This window comes from Heteronotia binoei, chromosome 3, assembly GCF_032191835.1.
Source record: "Heteronotia binoei isolate CCM8104 ecotype False Entrance Well chromosome 3, APGP_CSIRO_Hbin_v1, whole genome shotgun sequence".
In the NCBI taxonomy this organism is placed as follows: Eukaryota; Metazoa; Chordata; class Lepidosauria; order Squamata; family Gekkonidae; genus Heteronotia; species Heteronotia binoei.
The window spans coordinates 171,287,135-171,309,675 of NC_083225.1; the positions used below are offsets into that span (position 1 = coordinate 171,287,135).

General features: G+C 42.6%; 1 protein-coding gene across 8 annotated transcripts in view; it reads right to left on the reverse strand.

The window, feature by feature from the left end:
- Positions 1-22,541, reverse strand: part of YAP1 (Yes1 associated transcriptional regulator) — a 130,395-nt gene that overhangs the window by 11,922 nt on the left and 95,932 nt on the right. For 2 of the 8 annotated variants that reach the window (XM_060234898.1, XM_060234894.1), the window contains 2 exons: positions 15,396-15,577; positions 13,110-13,157 (listed from right to left, as the gene is read on the reverse strand). In XM_060234898.1, the coding sequence (XP_060090881.1) occupies positions 13,110-13,157; positions 15,396-15,577 (230 nt within the window). Of the gene's footprint in view, positions 1-13,109; positions 13,158-15,383; positions 15,578-22,541 lie in introns of all 8 variants that reach the window. The other 6 variants (XM_060234897.1, XM_060234893.1, XM_060234900.1 and 3 more) reach the window with 3 other exon arrangements.

Genomic DNA, 22,541 nt, shown 5'->3' on the forward strand with positions numbered 1-22,541 from the left:
CTGTCTTCCTAACGGCATCCTCAGGATTCTCTTTCTCTTTAGAAGCAGTTTTTTCTAGAGTACAGGGATGAGGGAGAGAGGCCTATTCACAGAGAGGTCCTGCACCTACAACTATGTATTACTGTTCTACATACAAAAATAAAAAGTCTGCAAAAAAAATCTGGCTGAAAATTGATAAGGCTTGAATTTCTCTACTGTTCTTTTAACATACAAGTCAAACTTTTCCAGTGGCCCTCGGGAAAGTCGATTTAATGATCATAGTTACAAAATTCTAATTCTGGATACTGCAAACGAGCCAAAATGATTTGTCAGTCCCTTGGAGAAGCTACTATAAAAATGAGGTAAGCTTTTTTGAAACCAATCCACTCGGTTTTGGAAAGCTATTTTTTCTACTTAGAAAAAACTTTCTACAAAACTTCACAGCATGTCTCAAAATGCACAGCCATAAGCACTCTCGAAAAGTCGAGCTTCTGGAACTGAATGCTTCTAGAACTGAAACTCACATTACCTTGCATTTCATAGCCTTGACATCTTTTATATTAATTTATATAGTCAACAAGGATGTGAATTAGCACAAGTGTCAGAGTAAAAAAACTGAATCACATTTTCATGCTTCAACCGAGGCAATCCATTAAATCAACAAGCAATCAGGGACTAGAAACCACTGAATAGATAGTGCTGAACAGAGATCTTGGTTCAAACCCTATCTTAGCTATATCAAAAGTCCCCAAAAAGAACAATGCTGAAAGTCCACCTTTGAAATGGCAAGCTTCAAGAGTACAGATGAGGAATCCTGGTGGTATTTTAGTAGTATTTATGTCAAGAATATTTTACAATGAAACAGGGTGGTGCAATGGCTAAGAATGCTGGAGCCAGGCCTGGACAAACCGAGGTTCAAATATCTCCTTGCCATCAAACTCTTTTGATAACCTTGGATCAACCATTCACTCTCAGCCTGATGTGGCTCACTGGGCTGATGAGGATATTTGTATGCAGCCCTGAGTTTCATGGAGAAAAAAAAAGGGACAAAAATATGCAAAATAAATACATTATTAGCAAGGCTATCCTAAGAATACTTTCTTGGGCATAAGCTCCGTTGAATAGATTTCAGTGACCTGCACTTAGGACTGCACTGTTAGTAGGTAAGAAACAAAGTTCTAGTGGCAACTGTTTACAATAGGTGCTTTAGCATAAAGTGGATGGATTTATTAAACTACTAAAGCATAGAGTGAAACTATATAGAGACAATACAGGCTTTTTCCATTTCAGCCGTATCAAGGATTTTTCTTAGGCATTCCAAAATGAAAAGGTACAAAATGTTTTCCAATATTGCGTCCAAATTATTTTTGGCCCCTGCATTTACTGAAAAGGGCTCTACTACTATGAATAAATCAATATGGATTTAGAGTAACAGAGAAAAAACCCTTCTAGCAGCTTATATCCAACAGCAATGCTAACAGCTAAAGGAGTAAAAAAATAGATTAACCATTATAATACTGTTGGTGGGAGGGAGGGTTGGTTTTTTTTGCAAGCTTTATCTCAAGCCCTATCATTTCTGCCACTTCCACTGTTTGAAAATATTGGTTTAATAAATCCTATTGAGCTTTGAGGAAGACAAATGCCTCTTCTATACTACTCATCTCTAATGCCTCTTCTATAGTGCTTATATGGAGGTTCTCTCAAACAGTGATTTGAATGGTGGTGCAAATTCCTACATCAGCTAACGACTCTGAATTGCACACTTGAATTTTTAGCTGGTAATAACTGATGGTGTTCTATGGATTACAGCAAAGCCCTTTGACTATGTGGATCATGAAAAGTTATGAAGCTAAATCGGACGAAGACGGAGGATCTCTATCTGAACCCATGTGGTCCAGAGGGGGGAGATCCCTCTGCCAGCCCCTAACAGGGTGCCACTAATACCAGCCCCTAAGGTCAAGAGCTTAGGTGTGTTCCTGGAGCCCTCTCTTACAATGGAGGCCCAGGTCGCAGCCACTACTAGATCTGCCTTTTTTCATCTTCGGCGAGTGCGGCAGTTGGTCCCTTTCCTGGAGCATGACGACTTAGCAACAGTGATCCATGCTACTGTCACCTCAAGAACAGATCACTGTAATGCTCTCTACATGGAGCTACCCTTGATGCTGACTCGGAAACTACAGCTACTGTCCATCTCTGGACCAAAAGAGGCTAGGCTGCGTTTGACATGAGCTAGGGCCTTCTCGGTGGCAGCACCAGAACTGTGGAATGCTCTCCCAGAGGCCATAAGGGCCCTGCGGGATCTTTCTACTTTCCACAGGGCCTGTAAGACCGAATTGTTCCAACAGGCCTTTGATATCTAGCCGGGAGAGAACTGTCACCCCACATCATTATAGAATTACTATGTGATCACCATCAGAAAAGAAGAACTCGCTTATATTGCAGTGGTATAGCACCACAAAATGGTTTTAAATTGTAACTATGTTTTATTAGTTTTAACTTGTAAATATGAATGTTGTTAGCCACCCTGAGTCTACTTGCGGAGAGGGCGGGATAGAAATTTAAAGTAAATAAATAAAATAAATAAATGGTTGGTTATAAAAGAAACAAGTGTGCCACAACATCTGATTATTTTGATGCACAGCCTGTATTCTGGCCAAGAAGCTACAGTTTGGACAGAATATGGCTAAGGGGTCAGACGACGATTTATTTTATCTCCCTACCCAATTTATATGCAGAACATATCACAAACAAAACTGGATTAGATTTAAATGAAGGGGGAATGAAAATTGGTAGAAGGAACATTAATACTTTGAGATATGCAGACGACACAATACTGAAAACAGTGAAGACCTAAAATGACTATTGATGAAGGTTAAACAAGAAGTGCTGAAGAAGGATTACAGCTGAGTATCAAGACGACGACTTGGAAATTACACAACTGTCAGGCTGACAATGAAGAAATTGAAATTATTCAAGAATTTCTGTTCCTTGGCTCCATCACCAACTAAAAAGGAGACTGCAACAAAGAAATCAGAAGGAGATTGAGACTGGGAAGGGCAGCCGTAAAGGCTTTATTTTTAACCTTCAACATAGTCTCTTTAATTGCAATTGTCAATAGTGAGGAAGTGGAGTTTAATTTATTTCTACATACATTGTCCAATGGGAAGAGACCAAGGCTGGGATGGAAAGATGAATAGAAAACATCTACAGTAAGCAGCTATAGATTTTTTTAAAAAGCCATTCTGTAGGCTAGATCCTACCATCTTTTGGCCTCTTTTGTCAGGACAAAAGAAAGAAGCCATCCTGTCTCCTTCCCCTCCCACCACTGCAGTTTCTTGATCCCTACAGCTATTATCTCATGTCAGTCTCATAACCCCAGTTATCAACTTTGCCAGGAGCCAAAATGACTGCTGGGGGGAGGGGAAGCAGGGAAGATCCATAACCTTTGTGCAGTCCTTGTGCTGGATTGAACTCAGTGTGACGTGATAAGGTCAATGGTAAGACATGTCCACTGTGCGGCTAATTTTGTATTATGACCCTGTGTGTAATGACCACACAATGATCAGTGAAGAGTCCAATGTTATTATAAAGTTTAGCAAAAAAAAATTAACAGTAAAACTGATACACTGATAAAGCAAAAAAACAACCAACCAATACATTTGACATCATGTTCAATTAAACATAGCAGAACTCGACTAATCCTGTAAACAAAGAAAATCTATTCAGTAAAAAAGTTTTTTGCTAGCCAATAACCATCAATGTCAAATTCAACAATTTGCAAACCTTTATTTGCTCTTTCAGAATGATCAAATTTAAAGTAATAGATACTTATACCAAGACCAACAATTAAGGTTTAAAAAGCAGACAAAAGGTTTTAACTCTGTAAGCATAAACTGAATGAATGCTACAGTTGAAATTACAATACTCTGAGACTAAGCCTTTCCCAGTTTGCTTTATGTACCTCATTTAATCAGAACATAATCTTAGTTCAAAGAATGCAAGTGCAATTAAATCTTACAGAAGACTCACTTCCAAATCAATTCTAGTATCACTACCATGAAAACAGATTTCAAACTAGTACAGGACCACTAAAGGCCCCTTAAATGAAAGATTGAAGAGACTGATATGCATGGCTTGTAGTTATTTCAATCCTATTTCAACCACATTGTGTTAGAGAAAGTTAGTTATTCCATACTGAAGAGAAGCAATTAGTTCAGTTCCTGCAAAGTTTCTGCAGCTCAAAAATCTGAAGCACCTCCAAATCAGAGCCTTCCACCCAACACTTAAATACTGGGCCGCTTGTCCTTTGGTACTTTTAGCAATTAAGCAAGCTTGCTGGGCACGTCAACTCTTTTTTCCTTCTTCCTTGCCAATGAAAGGGCAATCAAGGAAAGCAGCCCTGATACAAAGAAGCAGCTTTTCAAACAACTGTAGAAAGGAAGGAAATGTTAACACAAACTCCTAAGAGAGGCGAGCTGAGTCAGATGTGCTAGTGCAACTACTAAATCCCACAAACACTTCAAGGAGTAGTTAAAATCTAGAACAATATTCTAAAATCCCACACCGATCAGAATTATGGGAGCCCTTATACAAGGTGGCACATGGGACCCACACACAGTAAAAGTTTGTAAACTGACGTTCATGAGGAATTAGGGATATCAGTTGAGAAGACTGCAGGGTCTGGTCGACTCCCATTCAGTACTGTCACTGAGCTGGGCATGCTGGCCATCAGCAGCGATGATGGGAGCAGTGGAGAAGCAGACAGCAGGTCCCAGGCATGATGGTTTACCAATTCCATTGTGCATACACGCCAAATCCTCTCTCTTTTAATCTCTAGTTGCCTATTGAAAAATGTATGAACACAGAATTTCTTCTACCCTGTTCACTGATGCTTTCAGTTTGGTTCTGCCCATAATACTGGATGGTGAGTGTGTGTGTGTTGCTCATTCTTAAAGTCTCAGCATTTCTCAGGTACTTGATGCAAAAATGATCAATAACACCAAGTTTGAAAACTTGGAGACTCACTTTGAATGGCAGACTTTAGCCCTTCCTTTTACCCGTCAAGTTATTTTTTGATTGTGTGTGAAGTGCTGTCAGGTGGCAGCTGACTTATGGCAACTCCAGTGAGTGGCTTTCAAGGCAAGCGAGAAGCAGAAGTGGTTTGCCATCGCCCTTCCTTCCTTGGTGGTCTCTCTTCCAAGTACTGACCCTGCTTAGCTTCCAAGATCTGACGAGATCAGGCTGTGCCATGATGCTTGCCTTCCACATAGTTTTTGATTACCTGGCAAAATTTCAATAAGTAATTAATCTTTAGTTTGCACATTTCTGAAACTCTTTGGAGTGAAGGGTCTGAGGGTGAAGGTAACCCAAGATGGTCTGACTTTCCCTTAGTGCTGGTTCTTAGATCTGAGCAAAGAAATACACAAGAACAAGTACATAGTCACCTTCCGCTGGGTCAGACCACAGGTCTATAAGTCAGTACTGTCTACGCTAGGCAGCTCTCCAAGGCCACAGGTCAAGGTCTTTTACATCATCTGCTCCTGGTTCTTTTATCTGAAGATGTCAGGGACTGAACCTGGGACCTTCTACATACCACCAAGCTACCAGTCCCTTGGCACACACAGTCAATGTCAGTATGAAAAAGTCTTGAACAAAGAATCTACGTTTGAGTTGCCCTGTCTGACGTAGTAAAGAGTAACTGGTAATGAAATACTTGCAACCCACTGAAATACATGGGCTTAGCCTAGAGTAACATGTTAGAGAATGCCAAGAACAAGGAAGAATATTTATAATTTTTATACCTTCTGTCACTTTTAGGTGTTTGCTTATAATCTTTTATTGTTGTATACACTTCTTTATTTGTATAGTAAGTCCCTTTTAAAAAAGGGTCCTATCCCAGTTGCCTATCCCTACCATGTCTTAGACGTGTTAGACACTGGATGGGTGGATTCGCTTCAACAACAGAATGAGTGGGTATCCTCAACAACCTACTGAGCAGCTGAAGTGGTGGTCAGTATCCTGAAGTTTATCTGTTGAGCCCTGGCTGGATGAGAAGAGTCAAAGTTCGGGCTAGAAATTTTTTTGCATGTACTGGGAAGCTTGTGCTGCACAGATGATGGAACTCTCAATGAACACAATCCTCTCAGAGATTGCAATGATAACTGCAGAACAAGCTCAGTAGGTTAGGACTCAGAAGAAAAGCAGAGAGCAATGATGCTGTTGAAAGTGGAAAGGTACACCCCCTTCTCTGTGCTGGAAGGGATTCCTGGAAAGAATAACTGAGTCCTGCATTTCTCTCTTTCATCTTCCTGCACAGACATCATGCCAGGGCAATCCAGAGAACGAGTATTCCTTGACTAAGCAAACGCCAGAGCTTACGTATGGGAGGCACACTGAGCTCTTGTGGGCATGAGCCAAAGGGGGCAGCAATCAGGCCCTACAGGAATCCCTCTGCATACAAGCACTGTATGGGAGAGCACATTGCTCTAGTCAGTTTTTAAAGAGAGAGAGAGAGTGTGTGTGTGTGTGTAGGGGGTGTGTGTGTGAGAGCATCAGAGTTCAGAAAGCTTGAAAAAAACAGAGTCAAAACACAAAACATCTGTTAGGAGCTGGAAAATGTTTTCCAAGTCAAATGGGATAAACTGTTTCCTTTGCCAACCCTGAGCCATCAACAGGGGCCACTGCTCTGCAGTCAATGAGACGACAAAAATAGAACACTCAGTTTTGCAATTAGCTCTTCCAGAGAAGTTTGCAATCTATTTTGCTAAAGCAACAATGAGCTTGATGAACTCCTGAGAGCAGTTATGCTACAAGGGGCTGCTTTATGGTCAGGCCACGTTGGATGTTTAAGAACAACATGTTCAAAGGAACATCCAACCCGTCTTATCACCAGCAGAATGACGGTGGATTCTTTAAATAAACCAAGCCAATGCGAGGAATATCGCAGCTCTCTGTCAGTGTTTGCAATGCTCTGTTTTCTTAACAATACAACCAACACCGTATTGGTGTTCACTATCCCACACACAAGCATAACCCAGCATTAGCAATTAATAAATGTGAAAGCCATCCTGAAAATTACCTGAAGCAGAACTACAGAACATTTGCAATTTACACAGGTTTATTTGGGCCTGCATCTAAATTTTCTATCAGACCGCTTGACCTTAATAGCTGGGTGCTTTGATAAACATGTTGCTCCTGATCAGAGTCCTTGCTGGGATTCAGGATCTGACCGCATCTGAACTCCAGCGGAATAGTCCAGAACAGGGCTGAGAGAACAATTTTGATATTGACATGAGGACAAAAACTCAGATGAGCTGAGGACTGAACCCTTATGCCATCAGAAACTGCGTCTTGCAAACAGCTGCTCTACATCAGGGGTGGGGTGAGGGGAGGAGAGATGTGATTTTGGTGACTGAACGGGAAGGAACTGCTGTCTTCTCTTTGATTTAACACTGCTGTTATGAATGGACCTTCACAGGAAGGTGGCTGCAGCAATGTCTGCCCCAGGTCTCCATTTCACACAGAGTGCATTCTTGTGTCAGTCAACACACTATCTATAAGCCGACCGCAAAGGACTCCTTCCTCTTTGACTATGCCAAAGCCAGTCTTGTTTACTTTTGCCATGGTTGCTTGAAACCAGGTCAGTGAAGTGCTCCCTTCAAACACTCTTCATGTTCCTTAGCACAATTTATGTCAAGCAAGCTCTTTAATCAGTTCTGAATCCTCTACAAGAATGCAGAAATGCAGAGCGGCTGGTGTGTGTGTGTCTGAGGTCTGGCAAGGCTGTGACCCACACTGGGAGAAGATGGAACACCACAAACATTAGGCTTACAATTACAAGCACACACTGTCTTACTTAAGAGCATTCATTCCCCACTCCCCCATAAGGAAACGGACCACAGAAGCAGTCACTCTTGTGAACCCAAAGTGAAACAAACAACATCACTATTCACTGCGGTAATATACACCAGCCGTGTGGGTGGGAACAGAGATGGACTTCAGGGGTATGGACCTCTGTCCAAGTCAATTCCTGCTTGATGGTTTCAGTCATAACTGGGACTTACCCTGCTGGGATCAGGCAAATTCACTCGAGAGCATTTTCACAAAAAGAATGTTAGAAGCAACTCTAAATACTATGGAAACAGAAGTCTACTGTACTGGATCTGACATGGCTTCTACCAACCATATTTCAAATCGGCAATGACATCAATAGCCAATAAAACAGCACTGTACAAAATTATTCACAAAGTTACTTGGATAAATTATTAGGGACTGCGGTCTATACTATAGCTATACTATACTATAGCTGTAAACTGGATCCTACTATGGAATTTTGCTTCATTTAATGTGTCATGGTAACAATTTGCTTTGCTTCAGTTCTGCTTTTTAAAATTTCTGGTTGGTTCTACAATCCAAATCCTATTCAACAGTATATTCAATGACCCATCCTGTTGATTTTACTGACTGACTCCGTGTAATCCGCCTTGAGTCTCAGTGAGAAAAGCTAATGTAAATATAAATCACCTGCCTGCATAACAAAAAGTACTAAACAACACGAGGCTAACAAATAAAATACACCTGGACTTTTTTCCATTTATCAATGTGTTACAAGGCAGGACATGACCAGAATGTTCTCAAGTCCGAAAAGCCAAGGTTGACATTCAGCAGAATTATGTGGTCTTTCTGGTCTATGCCACTTTAGATTGCTAGTAAGAGACTGCACTGTTAAAATGCTCTCCCCATGTTAAAGCCATGGTTCACTAAACTAGCATATCGGAGATGTCTTAGCCAGCCCTATTGTCATGTGATAACGTTCCAACTGCAGAGATAAGGGAACGTTTTCCAACAGGATCTTGTACCTGCAGCCTGAAGAAGTACACACTGGGAAAGACTAATGTGCAACTCTGTTCAATATGCAACTCAGAATGCAATGCAAAATCTACTGCACACCCTTTGATTACTCCATGTAATGCAATCCAAAGCATGCTATTCACAAGAACCCTCAGTAGGGCGGACACAAGAGGCCCCTGAACTGGAGACAACCTGGGGTTGTTCAACTAAGTCAAGCTAGACAAACTACTTCAAAAGGGCAAAATAAACTTGAAGTGTCTACCCAAGCGAAGCAAAGCTGATAATGGGGACTGTTTCTTTCAAGATTCAATGGAGATAGCAAAAAGTTAACTTCTGCAGAAGTAAAACCCAAAAGAAGATATTTCACATCTTATAGAAAGCCCACATAAAGTGATTTCATTGTAATGCCAAAAGTAGTCCAGGATTCTTATCCCTCAAAAACAAAACAAACAAAAAACAAACACCCTATTGAGGGTGCTAAGCCTATTCTACTACTTTAGTGTGGTTGGATGTATTGAATTATAGTAATATAAATATGTGAGAGGTATGCCCTTGGCTATTTCTATTTGTCTAAGCTTATGTGCGCAAGCTCAACAGGTATAAAAAGAATGAAGTCGTTTTATTAATTCCATTAATTTGCTTGAATATGGGAAGAGAAACAAACCAGATTTTATACACATACAGAGTAAGGCTGATTATCTTCAAGACATGTTCTTATGAGCCAACTGGGTAAAAACTGAGCCTCTCTTCTAATTCAACAGGTTACAGGCTCACCACTGGATCATCTAGCTCACCTCTTTACTCTAAGGCAAGATTGTTTACTTACCTGCTTATCCGGTAAGTCTGTGCCACTCAACCGGTATTCTTTAATAATGTTCAAGATAGAGGACCGGATTCTGACTAATGTTTGCGCAGTGCAACAACAATTGCCCAGGCAGTGCAATCCCTCCACCACCACCCAGTAGCTGGAACTGTCCCAACAGACTCCTGGGAACAGGATTTCAGGCTGCTGAGGGAGAGAGGAGGCAGGAAAAACACATCCCATGGGAGAAAGTTGTTGTGCACATGGAAACCTGCATCTGGATCCAAACTAAAGAATAAAAAAAACCTTTCTAGCATAGAGAATTCAAAATTCAAAACAAAGCACCTTCACCATGCCCCCCCACAAGTTTTAAACTGCTACCTCTGTCCTGGGCCTCCAGTGACAGGGTCAATTACTGTCATCTCTCCTTCCCAATATCCATAACAAGGCTCTGAAAATGTGATTGTTTCATAAACAGTTTAAAGACTGAATGCAGTGTGATCTTTCAAAGCTTGCCTGTTGGGATTCTTTTATCATCCTGGCTGTTCTCCTAGGGATCCCTTCTGACTTTTTACATATTGAGCCACTGTATGGGAGCCAAGCAGAAAGGCAACTTTTCTTCTCAAGTCTTGGGGTGGGGGAGTCTAGTTAAGAAGCTGTAAGTAATACTGGAGAAGGGAAGGGAAGCAGTTGGACCAACTTTTCAACTACTGTCACATGGGTTGGTAGAGAAGAGATGAAGGAAGGCTAATAAATCCTGAGAACGCTCCCTGAATACCAAGAGCCAAAAGACTGATAAAGAGAGCATAGTATGAGCTTGGGGCCAGCAGATTATGGAGCCATAACTAGCTGAGAAAGTGTTTTACAAAGCCATGTGCAGAAAGGTACAGCAGTGAGGGCAGGAGTAGCAGAAACAAATGCAACAGCAGAGAAGAGTGCATAGTCTCTGTAAGCTGTTAAAAGACTTAGCCCCTTTCAGATACAGTGGAAAAATAACAGAATTATTAACTCTGAGACTGTGATTGAGACCTGCACAGAGCCAGTGTGGTTAAGAGCGTTGGACTAGCTAGCACCTGGGAGATCCAGATTCCAGTCCCCACCCTGTATGCTGGGTGACCCTGGGCCACTCACAATCTCTCAGACTAACCTACCTGACAGGACTGTTGTGAGAATAAAATGGAGAAGAGAATGATGTAAGCCACTCTGAGAAAGGTGGGCTAACCAATATGGAAAAAATGCTGTGGATAACACAAACCCTCCAGCTAGTCCTAAAGCAAACAGAAATATTAGATTGATCATACAACTGTCTTAACAAAAGCAGAAACCTGATGTGAGATACTGGCACTTAAGCTTTTTCCATGACTCCTTCAATAAATTAAAGTTGGAAAGGATGGTGAGCAGTGCTCAGCTGTAGCCCAAGCTGTCTTCCCCCAACGGGCCAGAAATAAATCTAAGAAACAGAGTGCTCTTTGTACAATCACCAGTCTAAATCCGGCTCAAATCTGATAGCCTGTGTTGACAAAGCAAATGTGACAAGGGGCCAAGAACTTCTGACATAAAGCAGCTCGGGTTGACTGTCTCCTTTAAATGCATCGGTGATCCCAATTTGCAGGACACAACAAAAATAAAGAAAATCTTGACCGTTTTTCTCCAACTGCCAAATGTAATTGTTTCAAGCCTGGTTTCTGTTACTGCAGTCCCTTCCTTTTACTGGAGGCGTATTAAAAAAGCATGAAACAAGTGAAAGACACTACTGAAGTCAACTGACTGTAGGTTACAAACAGATGACTGTTCAGCTATACATGTTCACTGGTTCAGGACATGCCAGCCAAAAGAAAAGAAAAAGAAATTCATTGCTTGGGGGCAGAATTCTAAAAGTCCAACCAGCGACTGTGAATTTCCAGCCTCACTGGAGTAGTGATGCCAAAGTCAACTAGCCAAAACAACAAGAGTACATGGCTCTCTGGAATGCCATGAAATCACTTTGACAAGCTCATGAACGTCAGATCAGTGCGATACAGCAAACAGTGGGCCAGACCTGAATTACAAAGGCTCAGTTTAAAAACTCCTTCAACTATAAAGCTCACCAAGTGCCCTTTGCCAAGCTGGCAGCTCTCAGACAAACCTACAAGTTGCTGAGAGGGTTATTTGTTTAAGGTGGGGAGGGATGACTCCATGTGTGCCATCCTGAGCTCCTCTGACGAAGGATGAGGTATAACTGCGATGAACAGAAAAGGCTTGCAAGAGATAAGTTTGAACAGTGCCAGTGTGTATACGTGTTCATTACATGCCTAGCCAAAATCTGAAGCAAAGCCCAAACATCCCATCACTACCAATAAAAGGATTCTAGGCTGTATCAAATTAATGTTAGGCTTAAACACTTGGCGGTGGGGGGGACGGGGACTCAACAATTACTCCCTCTTCCCACTGCATTTTACATGGAGTAATCAGGTGTAAAACAAAGAGTTAAAACAGATAAAAGGAAGCACTTCTTCACCCAAAGGGTGATTAACACATGGAATTCACTGCCACAGGAGGCAGTGGTAGCTGCAAGCATAGACAGCTTCAAGAGGGGATTGGATAAACATATGGAGCAGAGGCCCATCAGTGGCTATTAGCCACAGCGTATTGTTGGAACTTTCTGTCTGGGACACTGATGCTCTTGGTGCTTGGGGGGCAACAGTGGGAGGGCTTCTAGTGCCCTGGTCCCATCGATGGACCTCCTGATGGCACCTGGGTTTTTTGGCCAATGTGCGACACAGAGTGTTGGACTGGATGGGCCATTGGCCTGCTCCAACATGGCTTCTCTTATGTTCTTATGAGTTGTTTGCACAACAAATCTGAAAAAAGCAGCAGCAACAAGGAATCCCATTATCTTGATAAAGTTTGGTAAACTGGATAATTTCCACCTTTTAGGCATGTCCCATGTAGATCAATAAAGATTTAATAATGCTGCTAGAAAAGAAAGACTAGCAAGATTGAAGGCTGACATTCTTATAATCTACCATTTTAGGTTCCTGATGCCTGGATTCCCTCTCTAATGGCTAACTTCATTTTTGGAAGTCAGAGAGCCTATGTGTCTAACGGAAAGCTCAACAGTCATTCATCCAACGGTATTCCTAGCATGGGCAAAGAGGACAGGGTATCTGGAAACCATGGCAGAAACACAGAGCAAGCCAGATGATATACCTTTCAGAAACACAGAGCAAGCCAGATGATATACCTTTCAGAAACACAGAGCAAGCCAGATGATATACCTTTCATCAGGCCAACTACTCCTTTCAATCCTGGAAGTGAGCTTTTGAGTTTATTACAGAGATCCTCTTCAGTCATACTCAGGTGACTGGCGGACCATGAGTCAGAAAATCCAAGTCAGTTTGCGTAGGCCAAGCATCTTATGTAGCTGATCTAACTTAATACTTTAAAAAAAATGTTTCTTTTCTTTTTTTTTTTTCTGAAACATTTATTAAGAGCCTACCTGACGTTTTGGAGAATTTGCTGTGCTGGGATTGATATTCCGCAATGCCTAAGAGCAAAAGAAATAAGATGGATAAAAATTAAAAAAGCTGTGCACGGTTGGGGGTGGGTAGGCTGAGTCGATACACACATCACCCTCTTAGCATTCGGGAGAGGCAAGTTTCCGCGACAGCCAAAGATGACAAAGGGCAAGGGAGTTAAAAGCTGACAAAAAGCCACTGCGTAACAGCACAAGACGCTTAGAAGTGCTTTACAGATGAACAGCGTCGTTCAGATAGGGAACAAAAAAAGAGGGAACATCAAGGGAAGCGAATATTGCCCAGCCTGAAGTTAGTTGACATAAGGGAGTTTACTATAGAAAAGAAATTTTAAAAAATTAGAAGCCTCTTCTAAAAAGCATGCTGACAGAGTGAACATATTGGCTTAAGAATTAATAGCAAAGCAGTTATAGGAGAAGCTCAGGTATTTCAGCCCCAAAAGTCTTAGACCCTTCTTCAGAAGAGGAGTTCTTCCCTCCTCAGAAACCGAGATGCACCCACAAGGATAATCCAGTATACACCAAGGTAGAGTTACACCTAAAAATATGCCTCCAGAGCTAGAGCCTCCAGGATAAGAGCAGAAAAAGCGAGAGGTGATGAAGGGGAAGAAAGCCCAAGGAAAAGATTTCCACGAGCACAAAAATGGATCCATCACCCAAAAAGGGGGGGGGGGGGGAGAGAAGAGATTCTTAAAAGGATTCCCTCAAAGAGAAGTTAGGATGCTGAGACGCCTCATAACCTTGATAAAGCGCTGATGCCAGACATTTGAAAACTAGGAGCTAATCAATGTAATTAGCAAGAGATCTAGAAGCACGGACGAAGAGCAACAGTTCTAGAAAGTAAGCCTTGCTGTTTCTTGAATTCATGCTTCCAGGGTTATGTATGCTTGTAGGTTTAAAAAAGCAAAAGCAGCAAAATCATAACCAATATTTGCACCATTAAGGAAAATTATTAAAACATTTAAGTGTTCATTAAAGCCAAGCCAAAAGCCTGCTAATACAGCTTGTTTTTAAGACAGCTATGCTCTTACGAATTACTTGCAAACAGCATAAACGTTGCTCTAAAATGGATGACCCCCCCCCCCGTCCCCATTTTCCCTTCACCTAGATCAAGCAGACAAGCTGGTTATAGTGGGATGGATGTATATAATTATACTACATTCACATGCACTCTGTCCTCTTAGATTCCTTCTCCAAGTCAAGCCAACCACAGACTAGGCAAAATGCTGGAATGACACATTTATGAGAAAGCAGAATAATATTTATTGCTGTTAGGTGGCTTGTAAAACAAACGGATGTTGTCCAATGTATGTCCAGGATGCCCAACTGGAGGAAATCCGCAGTTACAAATACTCATGTACCAAGTTGGACTTTTCCAAGTTACAACATGGGAAAGGGCGGAATATAAATTAACCAAATAAATAAAAAACATGTAAAAAAAACCAGGAGGATTCAACATCATAAGATGGCATGAAGTGGCATTTCAAGGAAGACCGGATACAATCATAAAAAGAGAAATGGCTCAACGGAGGCAGCGCATCTCTGAATGCCAAATGTTGGAGACAAAATGGATAAAGTCGCTTTCTTCATGCCCACCTGATGAGCTTTCAGAAGCATCAATGCTGGCTGCTGAGGAGAAAAGGGCTGCTGGAGTACCTGAAGTTTTTTGGTCTGTTTCACCGTGTCCATAATAAGTATGTTACTGAAAGGCACTGCTTGTTTATGCACTGCCTGGAAAATGGCTACAAATAAGCAAAAGACTCCAAGCAAGCACACACAAAAAACTAAAACCAGGTTACAAGTTCTTCCAACTTCATGAACAGAAAAGCTGGCCGTCTGCATCCATGTAGAGCCTTAATATTTTTGAGAAGCAGCCTGGCATCTCTTGGACTTGACATCATGCCCGTGTGGCAGAACTGAAAAATTATGTTTGAAATGACAGCAAAGCACATCAGTGCTGGGAACCAGCCTCTGTGCCAGAGACTGCATCAAGTAATCTGAAAAGGTTACGGCCCCGAGATGCACTCGCAGTGGTGTCAGCCCTGCTTGCATGGGAAACTTAGCAGGGAGGGAGGGAAGGAGGCGAGAGTTCTTTAGAACAGACAAGGCGAAATCTTCCTGAAGAGGATGCTTCATCCTCCCCTCCAAACTGTCGATGCTAGAAGGCAGCACAAGCCAACAAGCACGCTATATACATGCACACACAACAGAATATTAGAGTGGAAGTGTGTTTCTAACCTGTGGCCTCACCTGCCGCAGCAGTTCTTGGTGTTTCAGTCGCAGCCTCTCTTTTTCCACCTGCAGCTGCTGTAGCCTCATCTGTTGCTGCTGATTGGAGCTGCCACTTCCCAGCACACCACCAGGTGGGCTCTGAGGGGCTAATGGAGGTGGCTGCTTCATTGGAGCGCTTTGGCTGATTCTCTGGCTCATAGCTGGGGAGACAAACATGCAGGGGGTGTTAAAGCCACTCAGCAATAGTTTGGAAAGCTATATTCTATGGCACACTTCAAATCCAGATCCAAGGCAGACATCCAAAAAGAAGACAGCATTGGTGTTGTTTCCACAAACCACTACACGTAAGAGTGCTGGCTATAGATCAGTATAATGCTGAACAAAATTACTGCCTTCTAAGCCCTTATGGTGTAACTTAGTTTAGATTTGAGTCCAGTTGCACCAACAAAATTTTCTGGGTACAAGTTTTAGAGAGTCAATGCTCCCTTGGTCAGTTAAGATGGTTTAGCGTGACACTACAGCCCTGGAGGAAAATGCTGTTAAGCTGCAGCCAACTTACAGTGAACAGCAAGAGACATTCAGAGGTGGTTTGCCAGGGTCTGCCTCTGTGTAGCAACCTTGGTATTCCTTGGTGGTCTTTCATCTAAAAAGTAGCCAGGGCCAATCCTACTTAGCTTCTGAGATCTGATAAAATCTGGCTAGCCTGGGATATCTATTTTATTTTATTTTGCCACTTTTCAATCAGCGTGAAATGCTGTCTGCCATCAAGAGAAGCAGAAATAAAGGCAGCTAAATGTGTGAAATAAAAGTTGGGAGCAAGTTCCTATTGGAACTGTGCCGTGTGGTAATAAGGCTTGGAAGACCTAAGTCCTTCGCAGAGGTTGCAGGACCCGTAAGAAACGAAAAGGAACCTTCACTGAAGGCTTGTGAGCTAGGAAACAGAAGAATTCTATGACTCATAAGAGTTGGAAGGGACCTCCAGAGTCATCTAGTCCCCTGCACAATGCAGGAAACTCACAAATACCTTCCCTCATCTTGGCTTCTGTTTGTGTTGCTTCACCACCATGCATGGAACTCAGTAGGTTAACTAAACAGGGGGTAACCAAGTGCTGAAATCTTTTGCTACGTAATAGAGATCATGATCTGCAAAAGCAGGTCCCAGGAGTCAGGACTACAGCCCACACACTCTTTTCCATGTCACTTTTGAAACCGGGGTGTGTTTCGGAGAGTGGGGAATTAATGAAAAGTTTCTAATGCTGTAGAACAGGGGTCCCCACCCTTCAGGCTGCAGACCAGTACCAGTCTGTGGTCTGCTAGCAACCGCGCCACGGAGCAAGGCAGAGGAGCCACACAGCCCCCACCCACCCAGAACCCGGGCAGATGAAAGAGGCGGCGCAGCCTTGGGTGGGGGGTCTTTAAATGGGAGGAAGATGCAGACTGGCCTTTTGCCACTTAGCAGGGAGGCGGCAAAAGCAGCCCCAGTCTCCCATTTAAAGACCCCCATGGGGCGCAGGGATGGGGCATGGGCAGGGTGGCAGCCTGGGATGGTAAAACCTCTAGGGCTGCCCCTCCACCAGTCCGTGGAAAAATTGTCTTCCATGAAACCGGTCCCTGTTGCCAAAAAGGTTGGGCGCCACTGCTGTAGAAGGAGTGAGACAATATGGGTCTGTACAATTCTAAAGCCTAGGGTTGCCAGGCCTGTGTTGGAAAATACCTGGAGACTTTGGGATGGAGTCAGGAGAGGGTGGGGTTGGGGGAGGGGAGGAGCTTCATGGTACAATGCCATAGAGTTCACCCTTCTAAGCAGCCATTTTCTCTAAGGAAGCTGATCTCTGCCAGCTGGAGATCAGCTGTAGAAGCAGGCGATCTCCAGGCCCCACCTGGAGGCTGGCAACCCTATCACCCACTCATCAAATCATGGCCACCGTGCATATTGTTATTTTAAAAGTGTTTTAATGTTTTTGTGATAAGCTTGCTCTGCCTTGCTGATGATGGTCGCCTCTCTGTAATAAAGAGGTGCCAATGAACCAAGTGAAAACAGTGAAAACAAAAATGACCCAGATGGAGAAGAGAACAGGACACTTGAGAGAACAGCTCCTGCTATGACTTCTTGAAGTCTGTTTAAACTAAGGAAGACCTTGGATGGCAAATCTGCTCTCCCAATTACACAGTTTAGCCAACTATGCCACTCCAGAGTCACAAAAATAAAATACATTTATGATAAATATAGGCTCGTATTGAACTTAGTGCCAGTTTCCATTTCAGTTGTAAATAGACCAGTATCAGCCAGCCCCACTGGGCTGTAGATCAAACCCAGGGGATATTTATAGCTGGGTGGCAAAAAATAACCAAACACTTTCAATTCCCTGAGCCTATTTCCAGCCAGCTTCAAAATGCACTAAGATTAACATTTATGAGCACAACTCCTCCAGGAAAATCTCCTACCAAAAGATAAATGGAAGCAAAGGGAGTGGCCCAAGAGAGCTTCTTGGCCTCAGAGCTCACTTCGTCTGCAAAACAAAATTTGAGCCCAGACTCCAGTGGCACCTTTAAGACCAATGAGAAGTTTTATTCTGGGGGAAAATTTTCCTGCACATCCAAAACAAGAGAAGGTGCTATTCTGATGACAATTTTGAAGGCTTCCTTAAAAAGCATATGGGAAGTGACAGTTAGGAAATCAAGAAATGTTAACTAGATTTAAAGCATTAAAAGGGAGCACTTTAAAAATGCACAAGAGAATATGCCTCCCCCCCGCCCCCAATCAGATGCGTGAGAGACTTTCAACTTTCGATCTGAAATGGCAGCACAAGTAAAATCAAGGGCTTTCCCCATACTATTGCAAACTCTTAAAGGACAGCTAGAGACGTCTGGGAAAATGCATTTGTTTGCACTATAAAACCTTGCATTCAAACGGGCAAGAAACAGACTTCATTTAATTCTTAAAGCTGTTGAGAGGAAAGGGTGGGGAGCCATGACTAATCGAGGAGCAGGATACAGCGAACTGGTACAAGCAACTTTTTAAGCTTTGCAACTTTCACATGCACACTGTTATAAACCTTCAATGCTTGCTCTTTTTAAAAAGGAGGCTTCTTGATGATCTTTAAATGCTTTGCTCTGCCTGAACCAAGAAGAAAATAAAGGCAAAATAACTGCCTTTATCCACTAGAGCCAGGATTTACCAGTTTTCTGTTCCTAACTTTCATGGGTATCAGGGAAGCATTTAATATGGGGCTCTACACCCACATGCAGGGCAAGTAGCAAAAGACCTCACAGGCAGACTAGGGACAAATAACTCTTTGTTTTGGGAAAGGAAAGAGAGGGATTTAGGAGGAAGGAGGGATTTAGAATGGGGGGGGGAGGGGAATTGTACTACATAACAAAGAAAACCCCCAAACCCTTTACATTTATACTTCTTGCAACCACTAAACAATTATTTTATTTTGATGTAGACAGCATATTTTAAAACATAGTGCTGTCTAATCAATTTTCTACTGTATAGTTGCACGTTAGCTGCAGCGCACCCCGTGTTTTGAGAGTGGCCTACTCACTCACCCCATGGATCAGTAATGACTTGGTGCTTGCATAGGGAACTACCTTTACCTTTAATCACTCAGAACCAAACTATAGGTATGTACTTAAGATAGGGTTGCCAGATCTGGGTTTAGAATTACCTGGAGATTTGTGGCTAAAGCCTGGGAGAGTGGGGTTTAGGGGAAGGGAGGAGCCATGGTAGGGTATAAATGCCATGCAGTCCACTTTCCAAAGCAGCCATTTTTTCCAAGAGAAGTGGAATAAATGCTTTAAATAAATAAATAAGGTATTTATGTAGTCTGAAGCTCAGGTGCAATTCCAGATCTCCAGTCCGCAACCCTAGGCACCTTTAGCACTTTTCTATAAAAAGAAAATGATCAAGTATTTAAGCCCCCTCCCCCAAGACCAGAAAGCAATCGCGTACTGAGGTCTGTAAGCAGTTAAGTCATAAACAAGATTATCAGCTCAGTTTATTAGACAAAGAACCAAGTATTCACTTCCTCTCCCTTGTCTCAGAGATGGGTTAGGCTGGAAAACCAAAATCAATCTGCAGAGACCACTGCAGCTTCAAGAATCAGACTTCACCAAGTCGCAGCTAACTTATGGTGCCCCTGTAGGGTTTTCAAGGCAAGAGTGGTGGTTGCAAAGGTGGTTTGTCATTGCTTGCCTCTGCAAAGCGACCCTGATATTCCTTGGCAGTCCCCCATCCTAATACTCACCAGGGATGACCCTGTTTAGCTTCTGAGATGTCATGAAATCAGACAAACCTGGCTACCCAGGTAAGGCTTTAGACAATCTACATGTTGAGAAATCATGTGATACAGCCCCCTCCCCCAAGACTACATCGACCCAATGTGGTGTAATGGTTGGAATGTCCAAGTAGGATCTGGAAAAGCCAGGTTTGAATCCCCATTCTGCCATGGAAACTGGCTGGATGATCTCAGGTCAGTCACAACCTCTCAGCCAAACCCACCTCACAGGGCTGTTGTGAGGACAAAATGGAGGAGAGGATTGTACACCGTTTTGAGTCCCCACTGGGGTGAAAGGCAGTATATACATGAAATAAACAAATATACCACTACAAAACATAATTGGATCAAGAACTCTAAGCAGCTTATGATAAGCAGACGAGATATCAAAACAACTGGTTCCCAAAGTGACTACCTTTTCCTGCAAATGGTGTTTTCACTATATTTATATATTTAAAAGTGCTACAAGAAATTCAAGTCTTCAGCAGTGCAAGGCTGGGAAATGCAATTAATAAAACATCTGATACTTGGGGAGCAAACGTAGGCAGGTCCCTGGCATTTTTGCTTTCCTTTTACATAAAGCCACCACTGTACCCATCATTCACTTAAGAACTGGTTGCCTTGTATTCTCCACAAGGGAAGTATAACAGAAACTGTTCAAAGTTGGGGCACCATGCTGAAACAGAAACTTTTAATCAGCACATTTCAGTTACAATAAAAGTATTACGAACATTTCCACTGACATTGTTCAGAATTCATTCTTGAGGGCAAAAATAATGTTCAAGAACAACTGTGACTGATCGTTGATTGAGCTGAAACCTGCAATGCTTGTCTCCCCCCCCCCCCCCCAAAAAAAATTATGACTATCCATTTCAAATGATAATCAAGAAAATACTGCCACTCGGACTCTCTTTACAGGCAAATCAATGTATACATGCAATTAAACCCAACAGCACTATTTTATTTTTTTATTCACTTTTTGAGGAAAAAAACAACTGGTTCCCAAAGTGACTCACAGGAATTTTTAAAAAATAGCAGGAAGAGGTGGTGACTCAGTGGTAGAGTATCTGTTTGGCATGCACAAGCCCTCAGGTTCAATCCCCAGTATCTATAGTTAAAAGAATTGCATGGATCAGGGGTGGGGAACAGTGGCTCTCCAGATGTTTTTTGCCTACAACTCCCATCAGCCCCAGCCATTGGCCATGCTGGCTGGGGCTGATGGGAGTTGTAGGCAAAAAACATCTGGAGAGCCACTGTTCCCCACCCCTGGCATAGATGATGATGTAAAGGACCTTTACTGGAAAGCCTGCGCCAGTCTCTGCAGACAATATTGACTTGAAAAGACCAATGGTCATACTATTATAAGGCCCCTTCTTGTGTCCAATATTTAAACTGAATACAATTGTTGCTTGAAGAAGGGATCCTCAGCTCTATGCACAGTCAAGAAATACATCGGATTGCCCTGGCCTCCCTCCGATGGCCACGCTAATTGATGGCACCTGGATGTTGGGGAAAGGGAGCTCTCAGTCGGAGCAATACATGACAACCATGATTCACAGCCAGAAAACACTTTTGTCTTTCAGAGTAGATTTTCAGTTCCTGGATACTTCCATCCTTCAACCGTACCCCACAAAGAAAGTGCCCTCTGGAAAATCTCCTGGTATTTTAAAATCTGGCTGCAGAACACACAGCGCAGCTCTATAAAGCAGGGCAGTACAAACGGTGTGTCAAGAAAACTTGGATACTGTTTCCAAGATCGATACTCACTGTTCTAACACTACAACATAAATCATGCATCTATGATCAAAGCTCTCTGTGTTTAAAAATGCACTCCAAATTGCACATCTGGAACGATGCTAATTTCACATAATAGATTGTGCTCCTGCTAGTAGAATGCAGAAGTCTCCATCTTTCACTTCTGGAAGTTATCAGCAATTCCTTTTTTGGAGAAAGATTTAACCATTCATTATTCATATTTTGCACACATACTGGCCAGCATCATGCTCTCTACAGTAGATGAAAGCCAAGGTGCTGAATTGCATGCAAAAATATTCAGGTCAGCATTAGCCTCCTCTCTCATCTATATAGACAGCACTTACTGTGTTTCACCAAGGTATCAAATGATACACCAGTACTTGAAAAGTCCCAGTTTTCATATATTTTTAGTACCTTTTCCTTTAACAATTTAAACTGGGAGGAAAGGTGGGATAAAAACGAGCTAGAACATAATTCCCTGATTTCATGCTATGGAACTCTTACAAGTCTATAGTAGAAGACTCACTTTGTCATCCTAAGTAGAGTGGCATCATTCTAAGTCCACTGCCCTCAAGAGACTTGGAACATATGAACATATATGAACATATGAAGCTGCCTTATACTCAATCAGACCCTCAGTCCATCAACGTCAGTATTGTCTACTCAAACTGGCTCTCCAGGGTCTCAAGCTGAGGTTTTTCACACCTATTTGCCTGGACCCTTTCTATTTGGAGATGCCAGCAATTGAACCTGGGACCTTCTACTTACCAAGCAGATGCCCTACCACTGAGCCACCATCCCTTCCCAAAAGGGTGATGGCCCAAGCTAGCCAGAGCTCATCAGATGTTGGAAGCTAAGCAGAGTCAACCCTTGGGAGACCACCCAGGGAGACCACCTTAGTTGGATGGGAGACCACTCAGGGAGTCCAGGATTGCTACACAGAGGCAGGTGACAAAGTCTTTTGCCTTGAAAACCCTATGAGGTTGCCATAAATCAGCTGCAACTTGATGGCACTTCCCACCACCAGCAACACTGCTTAGGATGGCACTGTTAAGAACTGAAGCCTCATGCAACTCCTTTCTTTGGCTGCCAACCTAGTCACTGAAGGATATGCTCTCGGAATATCAAA